Source organism: Mustela putorius, unplaced genomic scaffold (assembly GCF_011764305.1).
Source record: "Mustela putorius furo isolate JIRA1106 unplaced genomic scaffold, ASM1176430v1.1 tig00000596_pilon_pilon_pilon, whole genome shotgun sequence".
Taxonomy (NCBI): Eukaryota; Metazoa; Chordata; class Mammalia; order Carnivora; family Mustelidae; genus Mustela; species Mustela putorius.
This window is the reverse complement of record NW_025421428.1, coordinates 14,498,431-14,519,805: the sequence shown is the minus strand read 5'-3', so window position 1 is coordinate 14,519,805 and position 21,375 is coordinate 14,498,431. Positions and strand designations below refer to the sequence as shown.

Genomic DNA, 21,375 nt, shown 5'->3' with positions numbered 1-21,375 from the left:
CCACAGAATTCCCCATCCCAGGAACCCAAGGTCGTAAGGAACCAGACACCGGACATCCTGTCCAGAGCTGAGCACCAGGAACCACCCTTAGCCCAGCTCCGCCTTGTGACGGGCCGCGGGGGCAGGACCCTGGCCTCCTCCCTCCGGCGCTTGGACGACGTGGCAGGGTGGGCCTCGGCCGGCCCCTCCCCGCCGTCACGTCCCCAGCAGCTGCCCGGCCCACAGCGCCGCGGCCACCCCACGCAGCTGCGGAGCCCGCCCCTCCCGGCCCATCACGTGGCGCCTCGTGTCTGACCCTGACCACTGTCGGGCCACGGAGTGGAGTCCGCCACTCCCAGCCGGGCTCCCCGGGGGCAGAGGACATGCAGCAGGGAGCGGCCGTCTGCGCCCCCGGCCGCGAGCCTCCCCCGTCCCCGCCCCGCTCCCTCAGCACCATCCCGTCCACTCCCCCCGACCCCGCACCCAGCAGAGCGAATTCTCAAGCTCCCTGGCCACGGGACAGTTTCCACACTCACCCCAGGCGGTGGCCACGCCGGCCCAGCCTGGATCCAAGGTGCCCCGCAAACCCCCGACCCCTCCGGAGGGGCTGCCTTCCTTCTCACAAGCTCTGGGTCTCTCCCCCCGGTGACGACGGCCACGCGCGGCGAGGCGCTCAGACCCCAAGTGCACAGCGTTCTCCCTGCCGGGATCCCGGCGGCTGGCACCTCAGCAAGGTCTGGCACGTTCCCCCACCTGAGCCCCTTTCCTGAAGCCTCAGCAGCAAGCGGCACGCGGCGTCCGCGAGGGGCCCCCGGGCCGGGCCTCCACCTGCCTCGCCCGGCGCCCGCCGCCTCTGGAGAGGGACGGAGAGCGTCCTTACCGGCTCGATGATGGCGGGCTCTCCCTTTTGACCCTTCTCTCCTCGTGGTCCTTCAATCTGGGGTCACAAAACACGGGTGGACAGAGGGTGAGCGGCGGAGGGAGCGCACCGGGCAGGCACAGCTCATGGCCGGCCCTCCCCGGACCCCAGAGGTGCCGGCGGAAGGAGCCCCCCTCACCCCTCACCCAGCCCCCCTCACCCCCCCCAGCCCCTCACCCCTTCGTAGATGGTGTCCTGGTTGGCGGGCATGCCTGGCCCTATCTCCGACGGGGAGACGGTGGGGTCGTAGTAGGGGTCGTAGTAGGTCTCGTCCAGGTTCCGGATGGTTTCTTCTGTAAACTCCCCTTCCAAGTTGTCCTCCGGCGGCGGACCCGGCTGGGGAGAAGGGGCAGCAGCGATCACTGGAGGACTCTGTGGAACTGGGCAGAGACCCCTCCCTGCCCAGCCCCACAGCCTGGGGACGACAAGGACAAGACCTCCCAGGAGTCCCGTCAGACTCGCTGGGGCCGCTCCTGGACCCCCGCGGCCCTCACGCGTCTTCCCTCTCGCCACAGGGAGACTTCACCCCAAACCCCACGGGACCCCGTGGCTAGCTGGGGCGGCACGGGGCCCAGCGCGCTGAGGGGCCTCAGTGCCGTCGGGGGATCCAGCCCAGGGCCTCGCGGTCTGAGGCCACAAGCCCCCAGCCGCACGCTGCGGACAGAGGGGTCTGGACCGTCAGAACCGGGTGTCCGTCCTGTGCCGTCAAGAACCCGGCTCCACGCGAAGCCGACTTCGAAGCATTTGCTGTGTGCGCTGCTAAACTCCTCCCTCGTATGAAAACTTGCCCCCAGCCCCTCGAGGCCGACCTGGGAGTGCCAACTTGTGAATGACAACTAAGGTCCACAGGGGCTCTCCGAGGTCAGGGGACGGGGTTTCGAGCCAGGTCTGCTGGGTGGGAAAGCCCACGGTCGGACCCGGCACTAGCTGGCCCCATGTCTCTCCTGACAGCCCAGATCCCCCGCTCGTGCACTGTCCTGCCTGGCCCCCTCAGGCCACAGAGAGGGACACCGCAAACATGCACGTCCTGGTCCGTCCCCACCCGAAAGCCTGGGAGAACGGGCGGGCGGGGCTCATTCCACCCATTTTGCAGATGGGAAACAAGCAACAGTGAAACAGGCTCAGGGAATCGGGGACCCCAAAGCTGCTCGGGGCCCCTGGGGGCCAGGGTCTGCTGGGCTGTGGAGCAGGGAGCCAGCCCAGGATCCCCGAGGTCAGAGCAGAGGAAAGAAGGAGCCCAGAGCGCTCCCCCACCCCTGACCCGCCCCGGCCCCAGGCCCAGGTGGAAGGGAAGCACCTACATTGGAGGAGTTGGCAGTGCCGGCCGTGCTGGTGGGGACCTCGGCCCCGGTGCCGTGGTCGGGGGACTGGTCGGGGTCCTCGAAGCCCTCGCTGTAGCTGATGTCATCGTAAGGGGAGGGCGTGTAGTAGTCCTCGCTGGGCAGGTAGTCATAGTCGCCGACGCCGGGGTCCTCTTTCCCGGCCCCCTCGCTGGCATCGGGCACCGCAGGGGCTGCCGTGGTGGGTGGGGTCTGCTCCTGAGATGGGGGAGCAGGGCGGGAGTCGGGGTCTGCAGGGGACCCCAGCACCCCCCCGTGGCCACCTAAGAGCCCTGCGGATGCTGTCCATGCCAGCAGGCAGCCAGCCCCAGGGCGTGCTGTCCGTGGCCCAAAACCCCCCATCCTGCCCTCAGAAAGGGCGTTCTGCGGCTCCGGGCTTAAAAGGAGAAGTCCTCCGACAGAGCTGCACACTCCCTCACACCAGCGTCGGCTGGCAGCAGAGCAGGTGGCGAGCCCGCTCCCCGCCTCCCCAGCGGCCCGAAGCGCGGACGGTCACCAAGCCCCTGAGGCACTGGTTCCCTGCCCAGCTCACACCCCCACCCCGGCCTCCACACCGGCCCCTGCGTCCTCCCCACTGTGGCCGGCAGTGCCGGGCGGCCGCCCACACAGACCTCGGCAATCTCCGTGGTCTCTCTAGCAGCTTCCACGGGCTTCTTGGTGGGGGTGGGCTCTTTGCCTGGGTCGTCCGTGTCCTCGTAGTAGGGGTACTCGTAGTAGTACGTGTCGCCTTCACCCTCTCCCTCCGGGTACTGAAAGCAGATCGGGGCCACGTGAGGAAGGCGGGACCCCACCGGGAGCCCAGCTCCTCGCCTCACCGTCCGGGTTCAGCCAGGAAGAGTGGACACCAGAAGTCGAGGCTCCGAACGGGCCTCTGCTGGCTCCAGCTCCGCGGGTGGCTGAGGCTGCCCCATGAGAAGCGCAAGGAAAGAACGGGGGCCCAGGGCCCTTTCAAAGGAAACTGAGTTCTAAAAGGTGCAGATGTGCTGATCCTTTAGGACCGAGAGCCAGGACAGCCAGCCAGGCTGTGGGGTCCTCTGGCACCCTGCTGTCCCTCTGAATCTCCTGACCCTCATCGAAGCCCCAGACCACAGTGACAGAGAAGGTCTCGCCCCTAAAACAGGGGCAGGGGCCCGGCCAGGAGGCCTCGGCTGCGGGGACTCGGCCCGAGCTCAGAAGACGTGCCTGGGCCACGGGACCCCGGTTTTGTGAGGATCACCCTGCCTTCTCTTCTAACCGGTTGTGACAGGAGGAGACCATGAGGACGAATGACGGCAGGGTGAACATGGCAGGGGACGTGCACCGCTGTGACCAGGAGGCGAGCGACGACCTTCACTTGGAAATGGCGGAGAGAGGTCCAGGCGGTCTGAACCACGCTGCTGCTGGGTACAGGGCAGCACCAACCTTGGGTCCTAGCCCAGCAGGTTTATTTTAAATGGGGGTCGCATGGCCTTTGTGGTCCTCCACCCCGGCCTGCCTGACCTGCCCCCGCCCAAGCGGTCCGCCTACAACACCACCGCGCCCCCGGGCGGCCTGACTCACGTATTCGTCTGGGTTGGGATCCTGTGACTGGGGCGTGTCGGGGACGGCCGTGTCACAGTCGGGGCTGTAGTGCTCGCAGTAGTCGTAAGCTGCCCGGTGGTCCGAGACAAAGAGCAGCTGCTGGATATCACCCTGGAAAAGGACAAAAGCCCTTAGTAAGGGGCGTACCGGGGAACACGGGGACCCAGGAGGCCGGTGGCAAGCGGCCTAGACACACCTTGGGAGGAGCCGGTCCTCAGGACCTTCCTCTCAGGGAGCTGCTACCTCCAACTACCACTCCAGCTAGGGCGGCCCATCCAACCACCCACCCATCCATCCATCACCCATTCATCTACCCAGCCATCCACCCACCCACCCACCCACCCATCCATGCATCAGACACTTGTTGGGCACCTGCCCGGGGCCAGCCACGTGCTCAGAGATGTTTGCGAACGGTGGGTGATAAATGCAAGCTGTACACTACACCCTAAACTGTGAGACTTGCAGGTGTGCTACCACTTTCCCTGTCACCCCCAACCACGGGGTGAGGCAGGATTTATTTTTAAAGAGGAAAATACCATACGACCCAGAAATTCCAATCCTATGAATTAAGAGACGTAAATAATTCACTCAAGAAAGAACTGCACTAGGTATCAAATAGGTCCACAGACACCCATGCTCACAGCAGCATCATACACCACAGCCAAGAGGTGGGAACAGCCCAAATGTCCATCAGTGCATGAACAGATAAACAAATCGTGGCCTATCCGTACATCAGAATATTCAACCACGAAAGGAAATGAGGTACGGACACAGGCTATGGACCACCTGGATGAGCCCACACGACCAACCACAGAATATTCCCGTTCACTGCCGTGGGAGCCAACATTCCCACTATGTCAGATGGGGAAAATGTGCAACAATTCTATTTCATGTTGTTTTCCTCAAGATATGTCAACAGCAGACAAACAAAAGAGAACAAAAACCATGGGTCCTGATGAATGTTACCAAACATTTGATGTCTCCCTGGCAGGGGAACTTAGGGCTCCAATCAGATGGCTATAAACTGGCCAATATAATAATGATTTTATTAATGATTAATGTTTAGATAGTGTTTACTATAAATCAGGTGTTGGACAAAGAAACTGCATGCTGTCACTTCATTTGTGCCATTAATTCCCATCTGAAGCTGAGAAAACTGGAGCCCTGAGGTTACCTCAGGGTCACACAACATTCATGGTCACACAACAGGTGAGATGGAGCCAGCTTAACACAGCCTGCACGGTATCCATCACTATGTGACAAGCTGGGCTCGAGAAGGGAAAGGAACATGAAGGAACATGCCCAATGTTGAAACTATGTCACTAGAGATGGTGCTCAAGAAAGGACAATTGTGGGCCATGCCCAGTGTTGAGCTCCTTGGCCCAGGGCCCATCCTGCCATGTGCACATCAACCTACCCACCATCCACCCACTACCCATCCATCCACCACCCATTCACCACTCATCCAACCATCCAACATCCATCCATCCATCTGTCCATCTGTCCATCCGTCCAACCAACCATCCATCAACCATCTACCCACCATGCATCCATCCACCACCCATTCACCATTCATCCAACCATCCAACATCCATCCATCCATCCATCCGTCCATCCGTCCACCCAACCATCCATCAACCATCCACCCACCATGCATCCATCCACCACCCATTCACCACTCATCCAACCATCCAACATCCACCCATCCGTCCATCCATCCACCTATCCATCCATCAACCATCCACCAACCATCATCCATCCGTCCGTCCATCCAACCATCCAACATCCATCCATCAACCATCCACCATCCATCCATCCGTCCATCCGTCCACCCAACCATCCATCAACCATCCACCAACCATCATCCATTCACCAACTATCTACCATCTATCATCCGTCCTTCTATTCATCCAGTAGCAATCATTGAGCACCTATGAAGTGCCCGTCCCTGTATTACACACAGAAATGTAACCGTGGCCCAGAACCACTGCCTGGCAGTGTCCACACTCTTCCTAACACTTTGCACTTGCACTGTGCCCCACGGTGAGGCACATGCTTACCATCCCCATGTATTCATGTGGTTGTCACTGATGCCCCTTGACTCCCACTGTCCCTTTCTGTCCGGACACCCGAGGCTACCCCTGCTCCTGCACGCCCACTCTCCCGTGGCCCAACAAAAGGCCCATTCTGCTCCTGAAGAAAGCCACGAGTGAAGCAAGATAATATGGTAGCCGTGAGCTTGACTGAAAGGAAGTGGTGCTCATTCTGCACAGGTCAGAACCACAGGCGCAAGCAAGGAAGCCATGTCGTCCATCCCCTCCGCTGGGTAAAGGTGGGTGAGCCCCTTCCCTGAGGCGGACACAGACTAGGCTAGACATGGAAGGCTGTGAGGACGTGTCTCTCAGGGTCACTGGGCGTGGCTCCCCAGATGGCCTCCCAGGGTCTGGGACGCTACGTGCCAGCCCCACGCACGGCTCTGAGGGACAGGACCCACTGCCCTTCCCTGGCTTGCCAAAGCTCCTGTAGGGTAACCGGCCTAGAGATGGGGCGACGTGGGGGTGACGCAGCGGCAGAACTGGGGGACAGTCTTAGAGTCCAGAAAAGGCACATCCTGCCTAGCGCCTGAGACGTGGGTCCGAATTATGCGGCCCCCAACTTGGGTTTGAAGACCCTGGAGGTGGGCAAGGAGCTCAGAACTTGCCCAAGCAGACCCGTCTCCGCACAGGCAGCTCTGAAGGGAGTCCCTGGAAGACACTCCCGGCCCCGGCCGCAGCCCTTCACCCGCCAGAGCCGCCGCCTCCCTCCGTCCGCCTCTCCCTTCCAGGCCTCCCCCCCTCCCTGGCCCTCTCCGCCCCGCCGTCTCTCCCTCTGGGTGTCAGAGGCTCCTGGCCGTGCTGTAAACTCTCCCATGGACAAGAACCCTGTGACAGGACCAGGGAATCACACCACACAGTTTTATTAAGCAACACGACTTCCAGTTCAGATTTTATCCAATTCAAATAAAATATGTCCTCTGTCTTTCTGATGGCAACTCGACATCCGAACGTGCGTTCCCCAGATACCGTCTCCGGAAGGGAGAGGAGGCTTGGGGGCCTTTGGGGTGGTCGTGGCAGCCGGCACCCGGCGCTCCCCTCCATCAAGCCACCGGCACAGGGGACTCCAGGTGTCTGGTAAAGGGCCTGCCTCCCCAGGAAGCCCAAGACCTCGGGCCATGGCCACGTGTGGCACACCTGTGTCCCTGTACCCCAGAGCGCCCCACCCAGAACCAGGCTTCACAGGCCCCCACACCGTGGCCCAGGCTGCCCCCAACACCAGGCAACCAACAAGGCCAAAGGCTACAGCGTAAACAGCAGGCAGAGGCACGGGGCTGAGCGCTTCCTGCGGACTCACCGGAGCTCTGGAATCCGGTCGGTGCTGACCTGACCCTCCTCACCAGCCCTGCTTGCCTGCCTGCCTCGCCCACTCCCCACACGGCTGCAGAGGGAGCATACGGTGGGCAGCAGGTCACCTCCGGGCCCCGCAAGCACGAAGCCCCCTCCATTCCCGGGGCCACCTTCCTCCGCAGACTCCTAGGCTTGTAGCAGATCCTTTCCCCACAAACCCCTGAGGGCTTTCCACAACAAAGAACATGTGCCCCTTCGAGGGTGCACAAAGGGTGACAGGTGAGGGTGCGTGTCTCAAAGGGCAGGGATCTGTCCACCCCCCGCACCTCTGTGAGAAGGGGAAACAGGCGTGGGTTCGAGCCTCTTGGAAGCCCTCGTCCAGGACTCCTGCGCCCCCTCCCGCCTCTTCCCCGCACACACAGGAGTTGTGTGCGCAGGTTGGCATGTCGAATACACGCGTGCTCCTTGAAGAGAAGCTGTCCCCGTGGACCTTTCTCCAGTTGGGACCAGACACAACCTGAGAATCTTTGTCAACCCGGGGCTGTGGCAACCACTGCCTGGTGCCTTGGAGACGGCCTGCCTGTGGCTGCCCCTGGTCTGGCTCACACTGGACCTCACAAGTCCCACGGATGTTCTGAGAGCATTTTTGTGATGCTTCCTGTGGCAAAACAAGCTCCAAGCCACAGACCCCGAGAGTCACTCGGTGACCCCCTTCCCCAGCAGAGCCTTCCTCCGTGGCCGCTGGTGGGAGATGCTGGAGGCCCCTGCTGCTCACACTCCGGCCCCTCGGGGCCTGGGGGCAGGGTCAGCGGGACAGCCCTGGGTGCTGCGTCTGTGTTCTGGGGGGGACGAGGCGGAAGGCGGGAGCCGGGGCCGGGATGGGAGGCCCACCCACGAATACAAGCCGCGCACCCAGCGAGGCCACTAGCCTGCGGCTTCTGGGGACCCAGCCTGGCCTTCGGGAGCCGAACGCCAGCGCGATGATGCTGGCCAAGGTCAGAGCTGCTGGCCGGTCCCCTGACTCTCTAGAAGCAGTGAGGGCAGCCCAGGATATCTGTGACCCAGCTGTCCTCTCAGGTCGGGGGCGACTCTGACTAGGAACCCTCAACCAGCCTGGCCTTGACCTTGGACCAGTCGGGAGCCGCATGCCCTGAAGGCAGCCTAGCAGCCCCCAAACTCGGAGACTCATGAAACACCTGTAGCCGCTGGAGTTCTCTGGGTGTGTGCGTGTGCACGGGCGCGGGCACAGTGTGACCATACAGTGCAGTGATGACCTTCATGTGACCTTCTAGGCTGGCTGGCCCACAAGTGAACAGAAACAGAAAGAGAGCCTCTGTCCTTGGGGACCCTTGGGAGAAAGTGAAGGGACATTATCCCCTCTGGCCACGAGGCAGCTTGAACTTCAGTCAGGAGTCGTGGGGCCACAGAGGGCGGCGGCGGACACCAGGCCTGGAGCGGGAGCGCCCAAGAGGGACCGAGGGCGGGGGAGCCTGGGGCTCTCGCCCTGGCCCAGCATGCTTCCCGGCACGGTCACACTCCCGCAGGCCCCGGCACGGGCGAGCCAGGAAAACGCCACCTGCCTGGCTGCAGGGCCCCCCTGAAGCCTAGGGGTTCACATTTCGATGATTCCAGGTGCCCCATCAATAACCCAAATTGTTACTCAACTAGAACCAGGGGCCGCTCCCCACCCTGGAGGTGCCGGACCCCGTCTCACGCGGTGCCTTCCCTAGGCTGGGCGCTCGTGGGAGCTCCGTGCGTCCCGCTCCCATGGCCTCCCTGCCCCTCAGGCTCCCTCGGGACGCAGGGACCTGGGCTCTCAGCCCAGCTGGGGCTTCTCAAATGGGGTCCCGTGGAGGAGCCTGGGGGTCCCCAGCAGGGCTTACACACCAGCACGTCACACAAGATGGTAGTTAAGAAAGGTTTGCGGACTTGTGTCACACAGGTCAAAACCTGCGACGTAGTAAAATGGTCTCACTTCAGACTAGTCGTGTGAGGTCCACGGGGGACGCGGTCCCCCGAGAGTCCCTGGGCTTCAGTGCGGCAGGGCTCCAAGGTCCAAGGCCAGGGGTTCCCTAGTCTAGGGAATGCGGAGGTGGGTCCGCAGTGCACCGGGTCTCGCCTGAGCCTCCCTACTGCCCCATTCACAGAGGGGAAAGCTGACGCAGCGAGGGCCAGGAACTTTCCAGAACCAAGAAGGACCCACCCCGCACTCCACACCCCCGTGTCATCCCACTGCTGTCCCACACTTGAGCTACCGCCACCTCTCCCACAACGGCGGCCAGAAACGACGGAGGACTCCCCTGCCACCGTCCCCCCCTGCAGACTCTGTCTTCTGGGCCTGAGGGGCTCCCCTGCTCCCGGCCGCACACTGTTCCCCCTGCCCCACCCCCAGGCCACCTGGGCCGACTGCCTCCTCCACCCTGACCGTCTGGCAGGCTTGGCCGTGGCTCTCCCCGAGACCAGGAGATGCCCTCTCCCTCCACGGAGTCTTGCCTGATTTGCCCCACCGCGCCCTCAACGCCCTGGGTGGCAGGTGAGCCCCAGACCAATTCCCGCCTGGCCCCTCCGTCCATGGTCCCAGCGGGCAGGCAGCTCCCCCAGGTGCCCTCCAGCCTCCCTCCAGGAGCACAGGGCACCTGCCCCGGACTGACGGGCCTGACAGTGGGCATCCTGCCCCCCTCACAGGGGCAGCCGTCCCACCAAGGGGCCTGCACCCCTCAGCAACAGCCACCCGGTCCTGGGGCTGTAGAGACGACCCAGCCCCTCCCCACGACAGCACCCTCCACCTGCACAGCCCCGACATGCCTCGTCGCGGCTCCTCTGTGCTCACAAGGGGGTGGGGGTCGCCCTGTGTCTTCTCTCTTATCCCCATTTTGTGGATGCACACACTGAGGCTCAGAGAGGTGGGGCCTCGCACAGGGGCACAGAGTGGGGGGCTCCAGAGTCACTGTCCTGCGGATCCGCCCAGGAGCAGCCTAGCCCCTGTGGAGTTCAAGTAGAAGGTCTGCGTGGACAACATCTGTGGCCTCACCCCGGCCGCCCTCTGCGTGGGCACAGACCCTCAGGGGGGCAGGCGGCACCTGAGTCCACATCTGGGCCCCAGGCCCGCGGCTGGCCCGGTGGTGGCCCGGACCCCCTGCCAGAGCAGCCCGCACCCGCTGTTTCCACTCTGTTCCCCGTTCTGAGGCCGACCGACGTTTCCTGCCCCTACACACTTATGTCTGCCACGTGCCAGGTCAGCAAAGCTCCACCCAGTCCCCAGAAGCTTCTGTCGCGGTGCCTGGCGGTCACAAAGGCCACTCTGCTCCGCGGTACAACCTCGACACCCCAGGCAACAGCGGGCGCCCTTCCTAGGTAGCCCATGAGCACTGAGGAGCCAACAAAACACGCCCGTCCTGGGCTGCTGTGCAGAATCGTCGGGGAATTATCAGGAGGCTGTCGGCCGTTAAGGCTGGAAGTACCTCCTTAGCGCTGGGAGGGGTGTTACCAGTATCTGCTTTTCCAAACAGAACAGAAGGAGGACACTCGGTGGCACAGCCACTGCCGGAACAAGCCTCCCAGCGCGGCCCGGTGCCCGGCCCCCGGATGGTGAGGCCGCACCATGCAGACCTCACGGGGCCTGTCCTTCTGGGCGCCGGGAGCTTCCGTACAGATCCGGAGTAGCACGGTGGGAAAGTGAGTCTGCACTCACCCTTCAACGTGCTCAGAGGAAGCCCTCCGACGGGCGCTCGCACAACTGTCAGAGGCCCCCCCATGCCCCCAACACAGGCACCCGGCAAATGCCCGCACAGACGCCCCAGTACAGGAGTTTCTTTGTCCCAAGGTGATGTCCCCCCTAGAGGCCCAGGGACACTGAAAGCCCATAGGGGGCCTGGGGACCCCCTCTGCCACCCACACAGGCCACGCAGCACGTCCCTCGGGGGTCCCACGGAACCGCCCGTGGGCTGGCACTCTGCAGGTGAGGGCTGGATGCCAGCCCCGGGCCCCCCACCCGCCGGCTGGTCTCGCGGATCTCCACGCCGCCCTCCGACTCTCACATCTGCAACACAGAGACGGGAATGATGGTCCTAACCCTTGTCATCACAACCGCCATGGCACACGCCCCTCCCCTCCCCCAGCGTGGTCCTGAGAGTCTGACCATCCGTGGCCCTCGGACAGCTCGCTGGATGAGGAGGGACGCCCAGTGCTCCCCCGACACTCACAAGCCCGGCCGCCCCAGCTCCCGCAGGAGACAGAGTCCAGGCTAGCCCAAGCCGTGCGAATGTAGGGGGAGGCCAGGACAAGGCCGAAGACTCCCCAGGCCCCCTGACAACGGGCAGCAGTAGAGAAAAAGTCCCCCCCAACACACACAGCGGGACCCCTGTCCTCCGGTCACCCAGAGGGGCAGCTCCCCAGCTCGGGCACCACTGCCGGCTGGCTCCCAGGGCTCTGCAGCCAGAAGCATGGGCCACAGGGTCCGGCCCCCGCAGGAAAGCCAAGAACCCTCCCCCCATCCACGGACGGGCCCTAGCCTGTTCTTGCCGCAGCCCTACAGGTGACCTCGAGACGACATGCCCTCCCTGGAGCGCCGGCACCGATCCTCCCCGGGGACCCACACACCCGCAGGTCATTCCACAAGGCTCGGCTTCCAGCCTTGCATCAGGGCTGCATCCCTGGGCCGGGACGGGGTCTCACTACTCAGACTTTCCACAGAGCAATCCTCAGGCCCTCCCAGGCCAGGGAGCAGGGGCTACCAGGTCCCGCACCACGCAGGCAGAAGCAAGGCCTGCCTGACTCTGTGGGGTCTCTCTGCCCCTCCAAGCTGCTACCCCCCACCCCGCACCCACCATCCTGGGTAGAGACGGACGGTGGCCCCAGCTGCTTGGCTCAACAGGACCAGGGCGACCGGGGCCAGCTCCAGGGGCACACCCTCAGAGCTCAGGCCCCACCCCAAACACCCTGACCACAGAGGCACAGACGAAAGCCCCTGGGTGTGGGTGTCAACATGAGACCCGCTGTAGCCTGCTCTGGCCAGCCTCCACGAGCCTCCATCCTGCCCGACATCCAGCTGGTCACTGGCCCCCGCCCGCCGGCCGCTGGCTACTGCACTGGACACAAGTCCCAGCCCTTCCTGGGCCTGAGCTGGAGACAAAAATGTACCTCAAAAGCCCTGCACACCGTCCTCATGGGCCGGCCGTCGCCCATCCAAGCCAGGAGGCAGGCGCGGGGCTGCCCAGAACCATCCCCTCCAGCCGGAAGGAGCTCACCGTCCTGCCTCCCCGGCCGGACTCAACAGCAGACTGGGAAAGCCTCAACTGGAAACCAGCCGAACGTCCACGCCCAGCGACAAGCGCTTGATTACCCGCACAGGCCCTGCAGGAATTGACGGGCGAACCCCCTTCCGGGCTGGTCTGGGAACAGGTTCAATAATGACCGTCCCCCCCAGTCCTACTCCCAGACTCTGGGAACGGGACCTTCTCTGGAAACGCGCTCTTCGTGGATGTAAGGACGCTCCGGTTCTCGAAGGAGACTGCGCTGGATTAGCCCCAAATCCCGTGAGAAGCGTCCTCAGGAGAAAGACAAGGGACAGACAGACAAGGAGAGGAGAGCCGCGTGCAGCGGGGAGCAGAGCCTGAAGCCAAGGAGCCCTGGGGCCACGGGGGTTGGGGGAGGCAGCCGACGGACCAGGCTCTTTGGGGACGCTCTGCCCGCTGTGGGCCCCACCCAGGACATGCCATCTGAGGTCAGAGCACCTGGGTATGAGGCGCCCACTCTCCCAGGGCCATGGCTCGGGCCCATAACCTAGCCCTGGGAGCTTCCACAGCCCATCTAAAGTCAGGGGACACGTGCTGGAGCAGGGACAGGGTGCCATGCGGACAGGGCTCCCTCCTCAGCTGCTGTGCACACCTGGAAGGCTTCTAAACGGGTGCCGCTGTGAAGGCTGGCTCCTCCTGTTCCCAGCATGGGTCTAACTAGCCGCCCCAACAGGAGAAACACCCCGGGCTGGGAGGGGGGGTGGGGGCAGGGCACACGGGCCTCTGAACCCGCATCAACCATGGGGATGCGGGAGGCACGGGGGCCTTACGGGCAGGGCTCCAGACGCCTCGAGCCTGGCGTCTGAACATGAGCTCAGGTTTGGCCCCGGCCCCACAGATGCACCACCTTCTGAGGACTGGAGAAGCACCCTCAGAACGCACCCGCATTTCCTCTCCCCGGAGAAACCTGGGTCAGCATGACACCCCCACGGGATGCTGACGGAAACAGGCCAACAGAAGTGCTGCCTCCCAGCCCCAGAGGGAATAGATCCTGCAGCAGACGGTCCCCAGTGCCACAAAGCCCTTGCGGGGAGAGTCCCACAGCTCCCCAGTCACGGCCCGCATGCTCCGCTGGCCCTGGGTCCCCTGGAGCGTCCCCGTGGTGGGTGATGGGATGGTCCCCGGAGGGGCCTGGGAGCTCAGAGGCCACAGCCTGCGCGGTGAAAGCGGGGACGGGGACCCAGGCCTCCAACACGAAGCCCACAGCTCTCTCGCCTTCGAGACGCTGAGGCCCGCAACCGTGCGTGTGGCCGGAGAGGGCTCTATGCTCCCCAGAGGGTCCCCTGGCGCCTCGCGGATGGCCCAGAAAGCCCAGCCGAGCAGAGGCCCGCTCCGGCCCCAGGCAAGCTGCATTCCAGGAAAGAACATGTCAGTGGAAAAGCCAGGCCTCTGGAAAGGGGGATCAGGGATGAGGTAAACCCCTTGTCTCTCCAAATGGAAGGCGGGCGGACAGCCGGAGGACCGCCACTCGGGGGTGCTGCCGGCTTCTCCCCCGGCACCCAGGGCTCTGGAGTGCAGTCCGTTCGGTCTTGCTGCCCCTCGAGACGCCCGAGAGCTTAGAAGTGGGTCTGGCGCCCGCCCAGAACGCCCGGGCTCCCCGTCCGCTGGGGTGGGCCTCCCTCTGTTCCCGCCTCACCAGAGAGGAGGGTCCTCCCGCCACAGAGGCCCTCCCCGACCCCGGCCAAGCCCCAGCCTCCAGACCCCTCCATCTGGAACACCCGCCGGCTCCAGGCCCCGCTGAAGAGCAAAGGGTGCCCCGGTTCAGCCGGTGTTTCCGGACCCTGCTGGGGACAGCGCTCGGCAGGCCGGGCGCGCAAGTCCAGCCCTGGCTGCCAGTGAGCCTGCAAACAGCCTGTGCTGGCTCCTTCTGGAAGGTTCTGGGGCTTTGCCGACCCCACAGGTCAGGGCACTCTGATGTCCTGGGAGCCCATGTGGGAGCCAGAGAACAAGCAGCCCCCGGCATCATTAGGACCACCCGGGATTGGCTCCAGCTGGGGAAGGTTGTGACCCAGTTCCTGAGGTCCCGGGGGGCATGGGTCAAGGGGACAGCAGAAGCACGGGCTGCTGAGAGTGTGGTGCCTACCACGCTACGTGACACCAGAGCAGACCGTCGGGTTCTCGGCAGCAACAGGTCTGGGGACCTAGCCGGCTCCCCCACGGTTTTCCAGGCGACCTTCTGCGGTTCTTCTACCTCTCTGGTGCCAGCGTCCCAGGAGCGGCGAAAGGTGACGGCAGGGCAGAGCACTCGGCGGGCACGTCCCGGGCCCTGCTGGCCAGTGCTGCCCTGGCCGGCCTCCCCCCAGCTCTACCACGGAAGGAAAACAACCACTTCTCAGCTCCTGCCAGACACATTCGCTTTCCCTGGCACTCTCGTCTCTGTTTCCAAAAACACAAAGCTCGTTCCTAAGCCCTGGAGGAAAACAAGCCTTTCTCCTGCACGGGGAAGCCTGCAGGCCTCGTCCTCTTCTGAAAAACGGCTCCAACCTCCCTCACAGTGGGCCCTCAGCCCACACGGCCCCCACGCCACCTGGGACACCGTCACACCCCGGGGGAAGCCGCAGGACACGAGACACACAGCTCCCAGTGAGACCGTGGCGAACGGCGGCCCAGAGCAACCCCGCAAAACGCACTCTCCGCCTCAGAGCCCGCGGGCAGGGATCCACAGGGGAAGGAGCGAGGCCATGGTCGCCACCCAGCCTGAGCCCCTCCAGCTCACACCAGCCTGGGGACGGCCTGGCCAGGGGCCCCTGCCTGGGGCAGGCCATGAGCACAACTCCCAGCGCAAGCCCTGGGGACTGGGATGGCCACATGCAGGCACAGGCAGGGCAGGTCCCGGGAGGGTGAACCTCAGCTCAGGGGTGCATGGCCCTGGCCAGCCCTTCCAGGCCGGCCCCCCGCCTGCCCAGCTGGAGGCCCTGGTCTCAAAGGCAGGCGTCCTGGCACTGAACTTGCAAGGTGAGTCTGGAGAAGTGGAGCGGAGGGACAGCTTGTGAGCCCAAGCCGCCCCCTAGACACACGCCCATCAGTCATGTCCCTGCAGGTGAATGTGGACAAAGGGCCAGAGGGCCTCAGCTCTGACCGCCAAGGGTCGGGGGAAGTGTGCTTCTCTGGGGTCTGCGGGGAGGCTGGTGGGGGGGGGGCGCTTTACCCAGATTCCATCCACAGTGTAGGCCTCCTCTGCCCATTTTCCAGATGAAGTCGTTGGGCTTGGAGGGGTTTGGCAACGGGCTGCCGGTCATCAGCTGGAAAGAAGGTGGATGAGGCCCAAGGCCTGTGGAACCTATGTCTGCACCTTCCTCCTGGGGAGGCTTCAGAAGGGACCCAACTGTCCCATCCCCTGTCCAGCAGGACAGACCCGTCAGCGGCTCACACCAGGGCTGGGAGACCGGGGGCTGCCAACCTGCATAGCCAGGCTGAGGGTCTGCCCCTGGGGGGAAGGGCTCCCCAGAGCTGCGAGCCCCTATGCCAGGCTCTTGCCCTGGACGGCACTTTACTTGGGACAAAGGGGCCTCTGTGGGGCCCCGTGTACCCCAGGAAAATCCCCAGTGCCCCAATAAGCTCTCTGGAGTTCAGTAAAGCCCTGTCTGGACACAGCGGTCAGCACGGGACTCCGTGTGTGTGGCCGTGGGGATGGGCGGCCCCCCAAAGTCACTCCCAATCCTTCCAGCTCACCAGGCCCTTGCAGCGCTGTGGGACAAAGTGGCTTTTGATGAGGGGAAGACATCCTCCGGGGGAAGAACGCAGCCGCAGCTGCAGAAATCGCTTTCTACGGCGCCGCCACCCGTCCCCGTCGTGAAGAACAGGGAGAAGCCAAGTGCCCAGCACGGGGAGGGCCGTTACTGGAAATCTGGCAGAAAGTACAAGACTTAAGTCACTTCTGTTTCAAAAGAAACAAAGACTCTTCCTCCGTCGCCGTGAGAGCCAGGCCGGCTGGGCATCGAGGGCCGCCACGCCCAGCTCAGTGGCTGCTCTGGGAGGAGAAAGGCCAGACGGAGCGCTCCGGGGGCCACTGGGCCACTGGTCTTCGCTACGAAAGTCAGGTCACATTTTCCAACATGAGCGAGTCCGGCCGCCAGGAAAGTCTGCGTCTGGGCAAGCACTGCCTGCAGAACACGAACCCCTCGCCGGCCACGAAGCCTCCCGTCCCTGGCCGCCGCTCAGGCCAGCCGTTCCGAGCACATTCCCAACCTGCCGTCTCCATCCAAGCCGCGCCAGGAGGCCTGCACGGCCTCGCACACGCACCCCCGGCTCAACACGGCCACCGGCCCACGCAGCGGATGAGGACCCCAGGTCTTGAACGGGCTTAGGAGGCCCAGCCAGGTTCCCCCCATGGGATTTGGGCCCTGAGCTCTCCCGGGGCTCCCCCATAGCGGTGCCGCTCTAGTGTCGGGAAAGCCGCTCCTTCTGGCTCGACCAGCATATCAATGTAAAGCGGTATTTGCTTTAGGATCCTAATGTGTTTTTTTTTAAAGATGAAGCTTGTTCTGGCCTCTTTACGATGACGGGCCCCTGGGAGCACACAGGAGGCAAGAGAAAGGATGCGGCTTTCTGCCCAGCACAGAGAAACTGCCGCACAGTAAGCGAATTCAAACCCGCAAAGCCACGGCCCTGCTTTGGCAAACCTTCCCGCCTCCGGGGGCAGAACTTCAACCAACAGGAAGATGGGCGGTGTCTGCGGTGACCCTGGGTCCCCCTCACGAGCAGGCACCCACGCCCGGTGAGCTGAGGTGAGCCCCCGCGAGGCGGCACGGCCGCTCCCGACGTCAGACAAGTGAGAGGCCCGGAGCGCAGCAGCACCCCTGCTTTCCTGGACTCTGTCGCCGGCGAGGGCTCTGAACCAGCAGCCGCTCGATCCCAGTCTGCGTGACCCCGGTGCCTCTGACCCCAGCTCCCCGGGAGAGCCCCGCAGCCACCCCCGCCTGGCCGCGGCCCCTCCAATTCCCTGCCCAGCCATTCACCGGGGTCGCCGGGCAAGTCAGGTCAGAAGTGGGGCGTCTCCAGAACCTGCAAAACTTGGCAGCACTAAAGGGCTCCCGCTGTCCTGGCACACACCAAGGGCCACCATTCCCAGCAGGGCCCCCACCGTCACAGGCTGGCTGCCCCCGGTCTCTGAGTGGCCCTCCCACCGCGTGTCCGCAGAGACGTGGCTGATCTGGGCCCCACCCATCCATCATCCCACCCGCCTTGCTGTGGAACTCAAATCAGAACCAAGCCACTAATCCTCCTCGAGCGCCTGAGGGCTGCCATGGGCCACGGCCACAGGAAGAACCACATTCATGGTTCCACTGCACAGACAGGGAAGCTGAGGCTACGACACGGCAAGGCAACTTGCCTGAGCCCCCAACCCAGCGCACGATGGTGGGGGCCTGCACCGGGCCAGCCACCCCCCTGGAAGGTTTTGTCTTCCCGCCCGCCACATGCCCCGTTTTGACTTTGCAGAAAGATGAGACTTTGGGAAAGTCACCCTCTCCCTGCTCGGCTGCGGACCTCCCCCACCGGCCAGCGCTAGCGTCTGCAGAGACGTGACTCCCTCTAGAACAGAAATGGGAGTAACAAGGCACATTCTCTCCCTCCAGGGTCCCCCGCCAAGCACCGGGATCGGGTCAGCCCCTGACCAGCCCGGCGGGCTCTCCAGTTGGCCCAGCAGATGGAGGGGCCCGGAGACCCCACCTCAGGTGTGAGTACAAGGCCGGAGGGCATGGAGCGCTCCTCTCAAACACGGCCGGGTATGTGCGCAGTCGCAGGAATTTCGAGAGGAAAGGCTGCCCCGAGGACGGAATCCCAGAGCTGGGAGAGCCCTCAGACCTGCATGGTGGTTTCCAAACCTGCTTTAGCCACAGAGCCTTGGGGGCAGCCAACATTCCTTCCACAAAGCCCGGATATGTACAAGAAAGAAGTCCAACGGAAGGGTCTGGCTGTCACCTCGGCCCAGCCAGAGGGGCCACCGGTCACCTGAAGTGCCTTCTAGAATGCAGATCCCAGGGCCCTGCCACAGGGCTGGGGCCCCGGCTCCTCAGGAAGCAAAGTCTAAGCACCTGGACATGGGAGAGTCCTCAGGGATCACCAGTGCGCTCCCCCAGGGCTTCTGGAAACTGCTGACCCCGGCAGAGGTGACCTGCTTCTGCAGTACAAGGCACTCTAACTCTGTCTTAGAGTGAGCTCCAGTCTTCAGAGGAGGGAAATGCAGGACTCTGCTCGGGCCCTGGCCCCGGCCCTGAGGCGTCTCCCTGGGAAGCCCGGCTCCAGGCGGCCGACGCGCACTGCCAAGGGACAGCACCTCTGAAGGCTGGCGGCGTGTGCCCTCCTGCAGCACAAGCACCTGGCCCGGCACTGGCCTCCAGCCCCCCCAGCCGCTGCCCCCTTCCCAGGTCAACCCTCAGACACCAGATGGCAGGGGTCCACGTCTATCCACAAACCCCAGGCCAGGCTCACCAAAGCCCATGCCCTTCCCAAGCCTGTCCCCAGGCCCCTTGGGCAAAGGTGGACACAGCTGTCCCCACATAGCCTCTCCACTCCCACAGGCCACAAAGAGCCCTCGGGATTGCAGCAGAGGCCGCAGCCAGCAGAAACCACGGCCACGTCAGAATGCCAGCTGTCCCCACGCCTGTCTCCTGACCGGCTGCCAGCAGCAGCCACGGCGGCCGTAGGCAGGAGTGACCCTTTGCCGGCTCTGGTCCCAGGTGACCGTGGGGCAGCTCCCCCCGCTTACCTCAAAGACTTCCTCATCCAGGATCCGGGTCCCAAACACGATGATGCCATTGACATCTATCATGGGATGGTCACTGCGGGCCAGGTGTTTGGTGGTCTTCTTTTTACAATCCAAGATCAAGGTGACGTTTTTCTTGTGGACGCTGAGAGCGATCCTGTGCCACCTGCAAAGAAACAGCCCAGGTGGGTGACGGGGGCCTGGGTCACAGGTCGCCAACCCAGGGGACACCGCAACAGTCACGGTGGGGCTGGGCAGCTCTGAGCCCAGCCTCTGCCATCAGACCGGGTTGCCCAAGGGCCGGCAGATGCCATGGTCCAGCCTCATGTGAACCGGAGCCCCACAGCAAACTGCGGGGGGCGGTTGGGGAAGACAGGATTTGCTGGGAAGCGGCGGGACGGAGGATGGCTGTGGAGCCGTGAGCGAGAAACACGGGAACCACACCCTGAGGGGCTTCTAAGATCAGGCACGTGGTGCGTTAGCCACGGAGGAGCTGACTTTCACACTACCAGGGTTTCGGCATGCTCCAGATAGAGAATTCCAGAAAGAATGGTCCTTTTTTTTTTTCAATCATTCACGCCCACCGTCCCGAAGGACCTAGTACATCGTTTACAAAAGACACGGTCCACATGTACGCAACGGGACACGGCTCCGCCGTCAGAAAGGACAAACTCTGCCGTTTGCGACGACGTGGCTGGAGCTGAACGGGGTTACGCTGAGCAAAAAAGTCAGAGAAAGACAGACACCGTAGGACTTCACTCACGTGGGGAATTTAAGAAACAGAACAGGAGCCTAGCGGAAGGGCGGGAAAAATATAACAAGACGAAATCAGAGAGGGAGACAAACCGTAAGAGACTCTTCACCATAGAGAACAAGCGGAGGGTGGCTGGAGGGACGGGGATTGGGGAGGGGTGGCCGGGGGACGGACGTTACGGACGACACGTGACGCAGCGACAGCTGAGTGTCCGTCGCAACTGATGAACCACTGAGCTCTAGCTCTGAAACCCTGTATGTTAATTAATTGAATTTAAATAAAAAAATAAAAGGATGTCATACATCCTTTCCAGAAGGAGTTGGGCATAACCACACCATCTTCAACGTCCCTTCGAGGCTAGGAGGGCAGCACTTGAGATATTCTAGTGCATTTGAAGGAGAAGGGGAGACCCAGGGAGCCGTACGGACCCCCCGCGAAGAGGCAGACGATAACTCGAGACCCGTCCTCTCTCTGCCCGGTGCCCGCCTGTGTGCACGGTGGCAGCTTCCTGCTTGTTTATGAAGTGCATCCTGCCGCAGCTCCCTTGCCAGCCAGCAGGCGGTAGGCGGCCTGCGCAGACCCCAGCAGGAGTCGGACCGGGTTGCTGAGTGGTGCTCACTTACTTGCCATCCGACAGGTTGATGCCCCTGAAGAGGGGGTAATCCTCTGGCCCTGGTTTCCCCGTGTGGTCCTCATAGAGGAAGACCGGAGAGCGGCCCATCTCCAGGCCGATCTGCTGGATGCCCTGCTCATTGTAGATGGAGACCAGGAAGGCCTGGCTGCCTTTCTTGGCTTTCACAGTGGTTAGAATGGAAAAATCCTCAGGAAATGAAGATGCTGTAACAGAAGACAGAGATCAAAAGGCAGTCAGGAACCCCTAACTACACGCAGTCACAGCTCTACAGACAGACCGGCTTGGGGACCTGGCAACTTTTGATGCATACGGTGGTGCATGGCCATCTGCTGCACACCTGTCCCTGGATCAAACTGTTCCTGCAGCCCTTCCCTATCACCACATGACCAAGCCCACCCTCTTGGAGGCTCAGTCCAAATGCAAACCTCATTGGTCCTTCCGTCAGTGAGCCTTCAATGTATCTCCTCAGTTCCTGTACCTCAATACATCTGTGTATAAATCCTGACTAGAAGCTCCTAGAAGGTCAGCTCCCTCTGGGCAGGGGCTGTTTCAGAGGCATCTTCATACCCTCCATAGTGCCTATGGCTATACCTAGCAGATTGTGTCTCCTTGAGTGCCATCGGGAGGGGCGTAGGGAGAGGGGCGGGGGGGCAGGAGGCCAGGGGCAGGGACCCCATCTCCTGGCTAATACGCAAAACAGAAGATGAGTAGAAAGAAATGGGAAGACTTGAACCCAAATTTCAAAAAGGAAGAAAAACAACAAACCCCGTATGTTAATGGCAGGGAATGCTCTTTACGATTCAGGA

General features: G+C 63.0%; 1 protein-coding gene across 2 annotated transcripts in view; it reads right to left on the bottom strand.

The window, feature by feature from the left end:
• Positions 1–21,375, bottom strand: part of COL5A1 (collagen type V alpha 1 chain) — a 138,263-nt gene that overhangs the window by 75,942 nt on the left and 40,946 nt on the right. For both annotated transcript variants that reach the window (XM_045082847.1, XM_045082848.1), the window contains exons 3-9: positions 20,559–20,772; positions 19,185–19,347; positions 3,778–3,909; positions 2,850–2,987; positions 2,200–2,436; positions 1,076–1,234; positions 860–916 (exon numbers count right to left, since the gene is read on the bottom strand). In XM_045082847.1, coding sequence (XP_044938782.1) covers positions 860–916; positions 1,076–1,234; positions 2,200–2,436; positions 2,850–2,987; positions 3,778–3,909; positions 19,185–19,347; positions 20,559–20,772 — 1,100 coding nt within the window. The remainder of the gene's footprint in view (positions 1–859; positions 917–1,075; positions 1,235–2,199; positions 2,437–2,849; positions 2,988–3,777; positions 3,910–19,184; positions 19,348–20,558; positions 20,773–21,375) is intronic.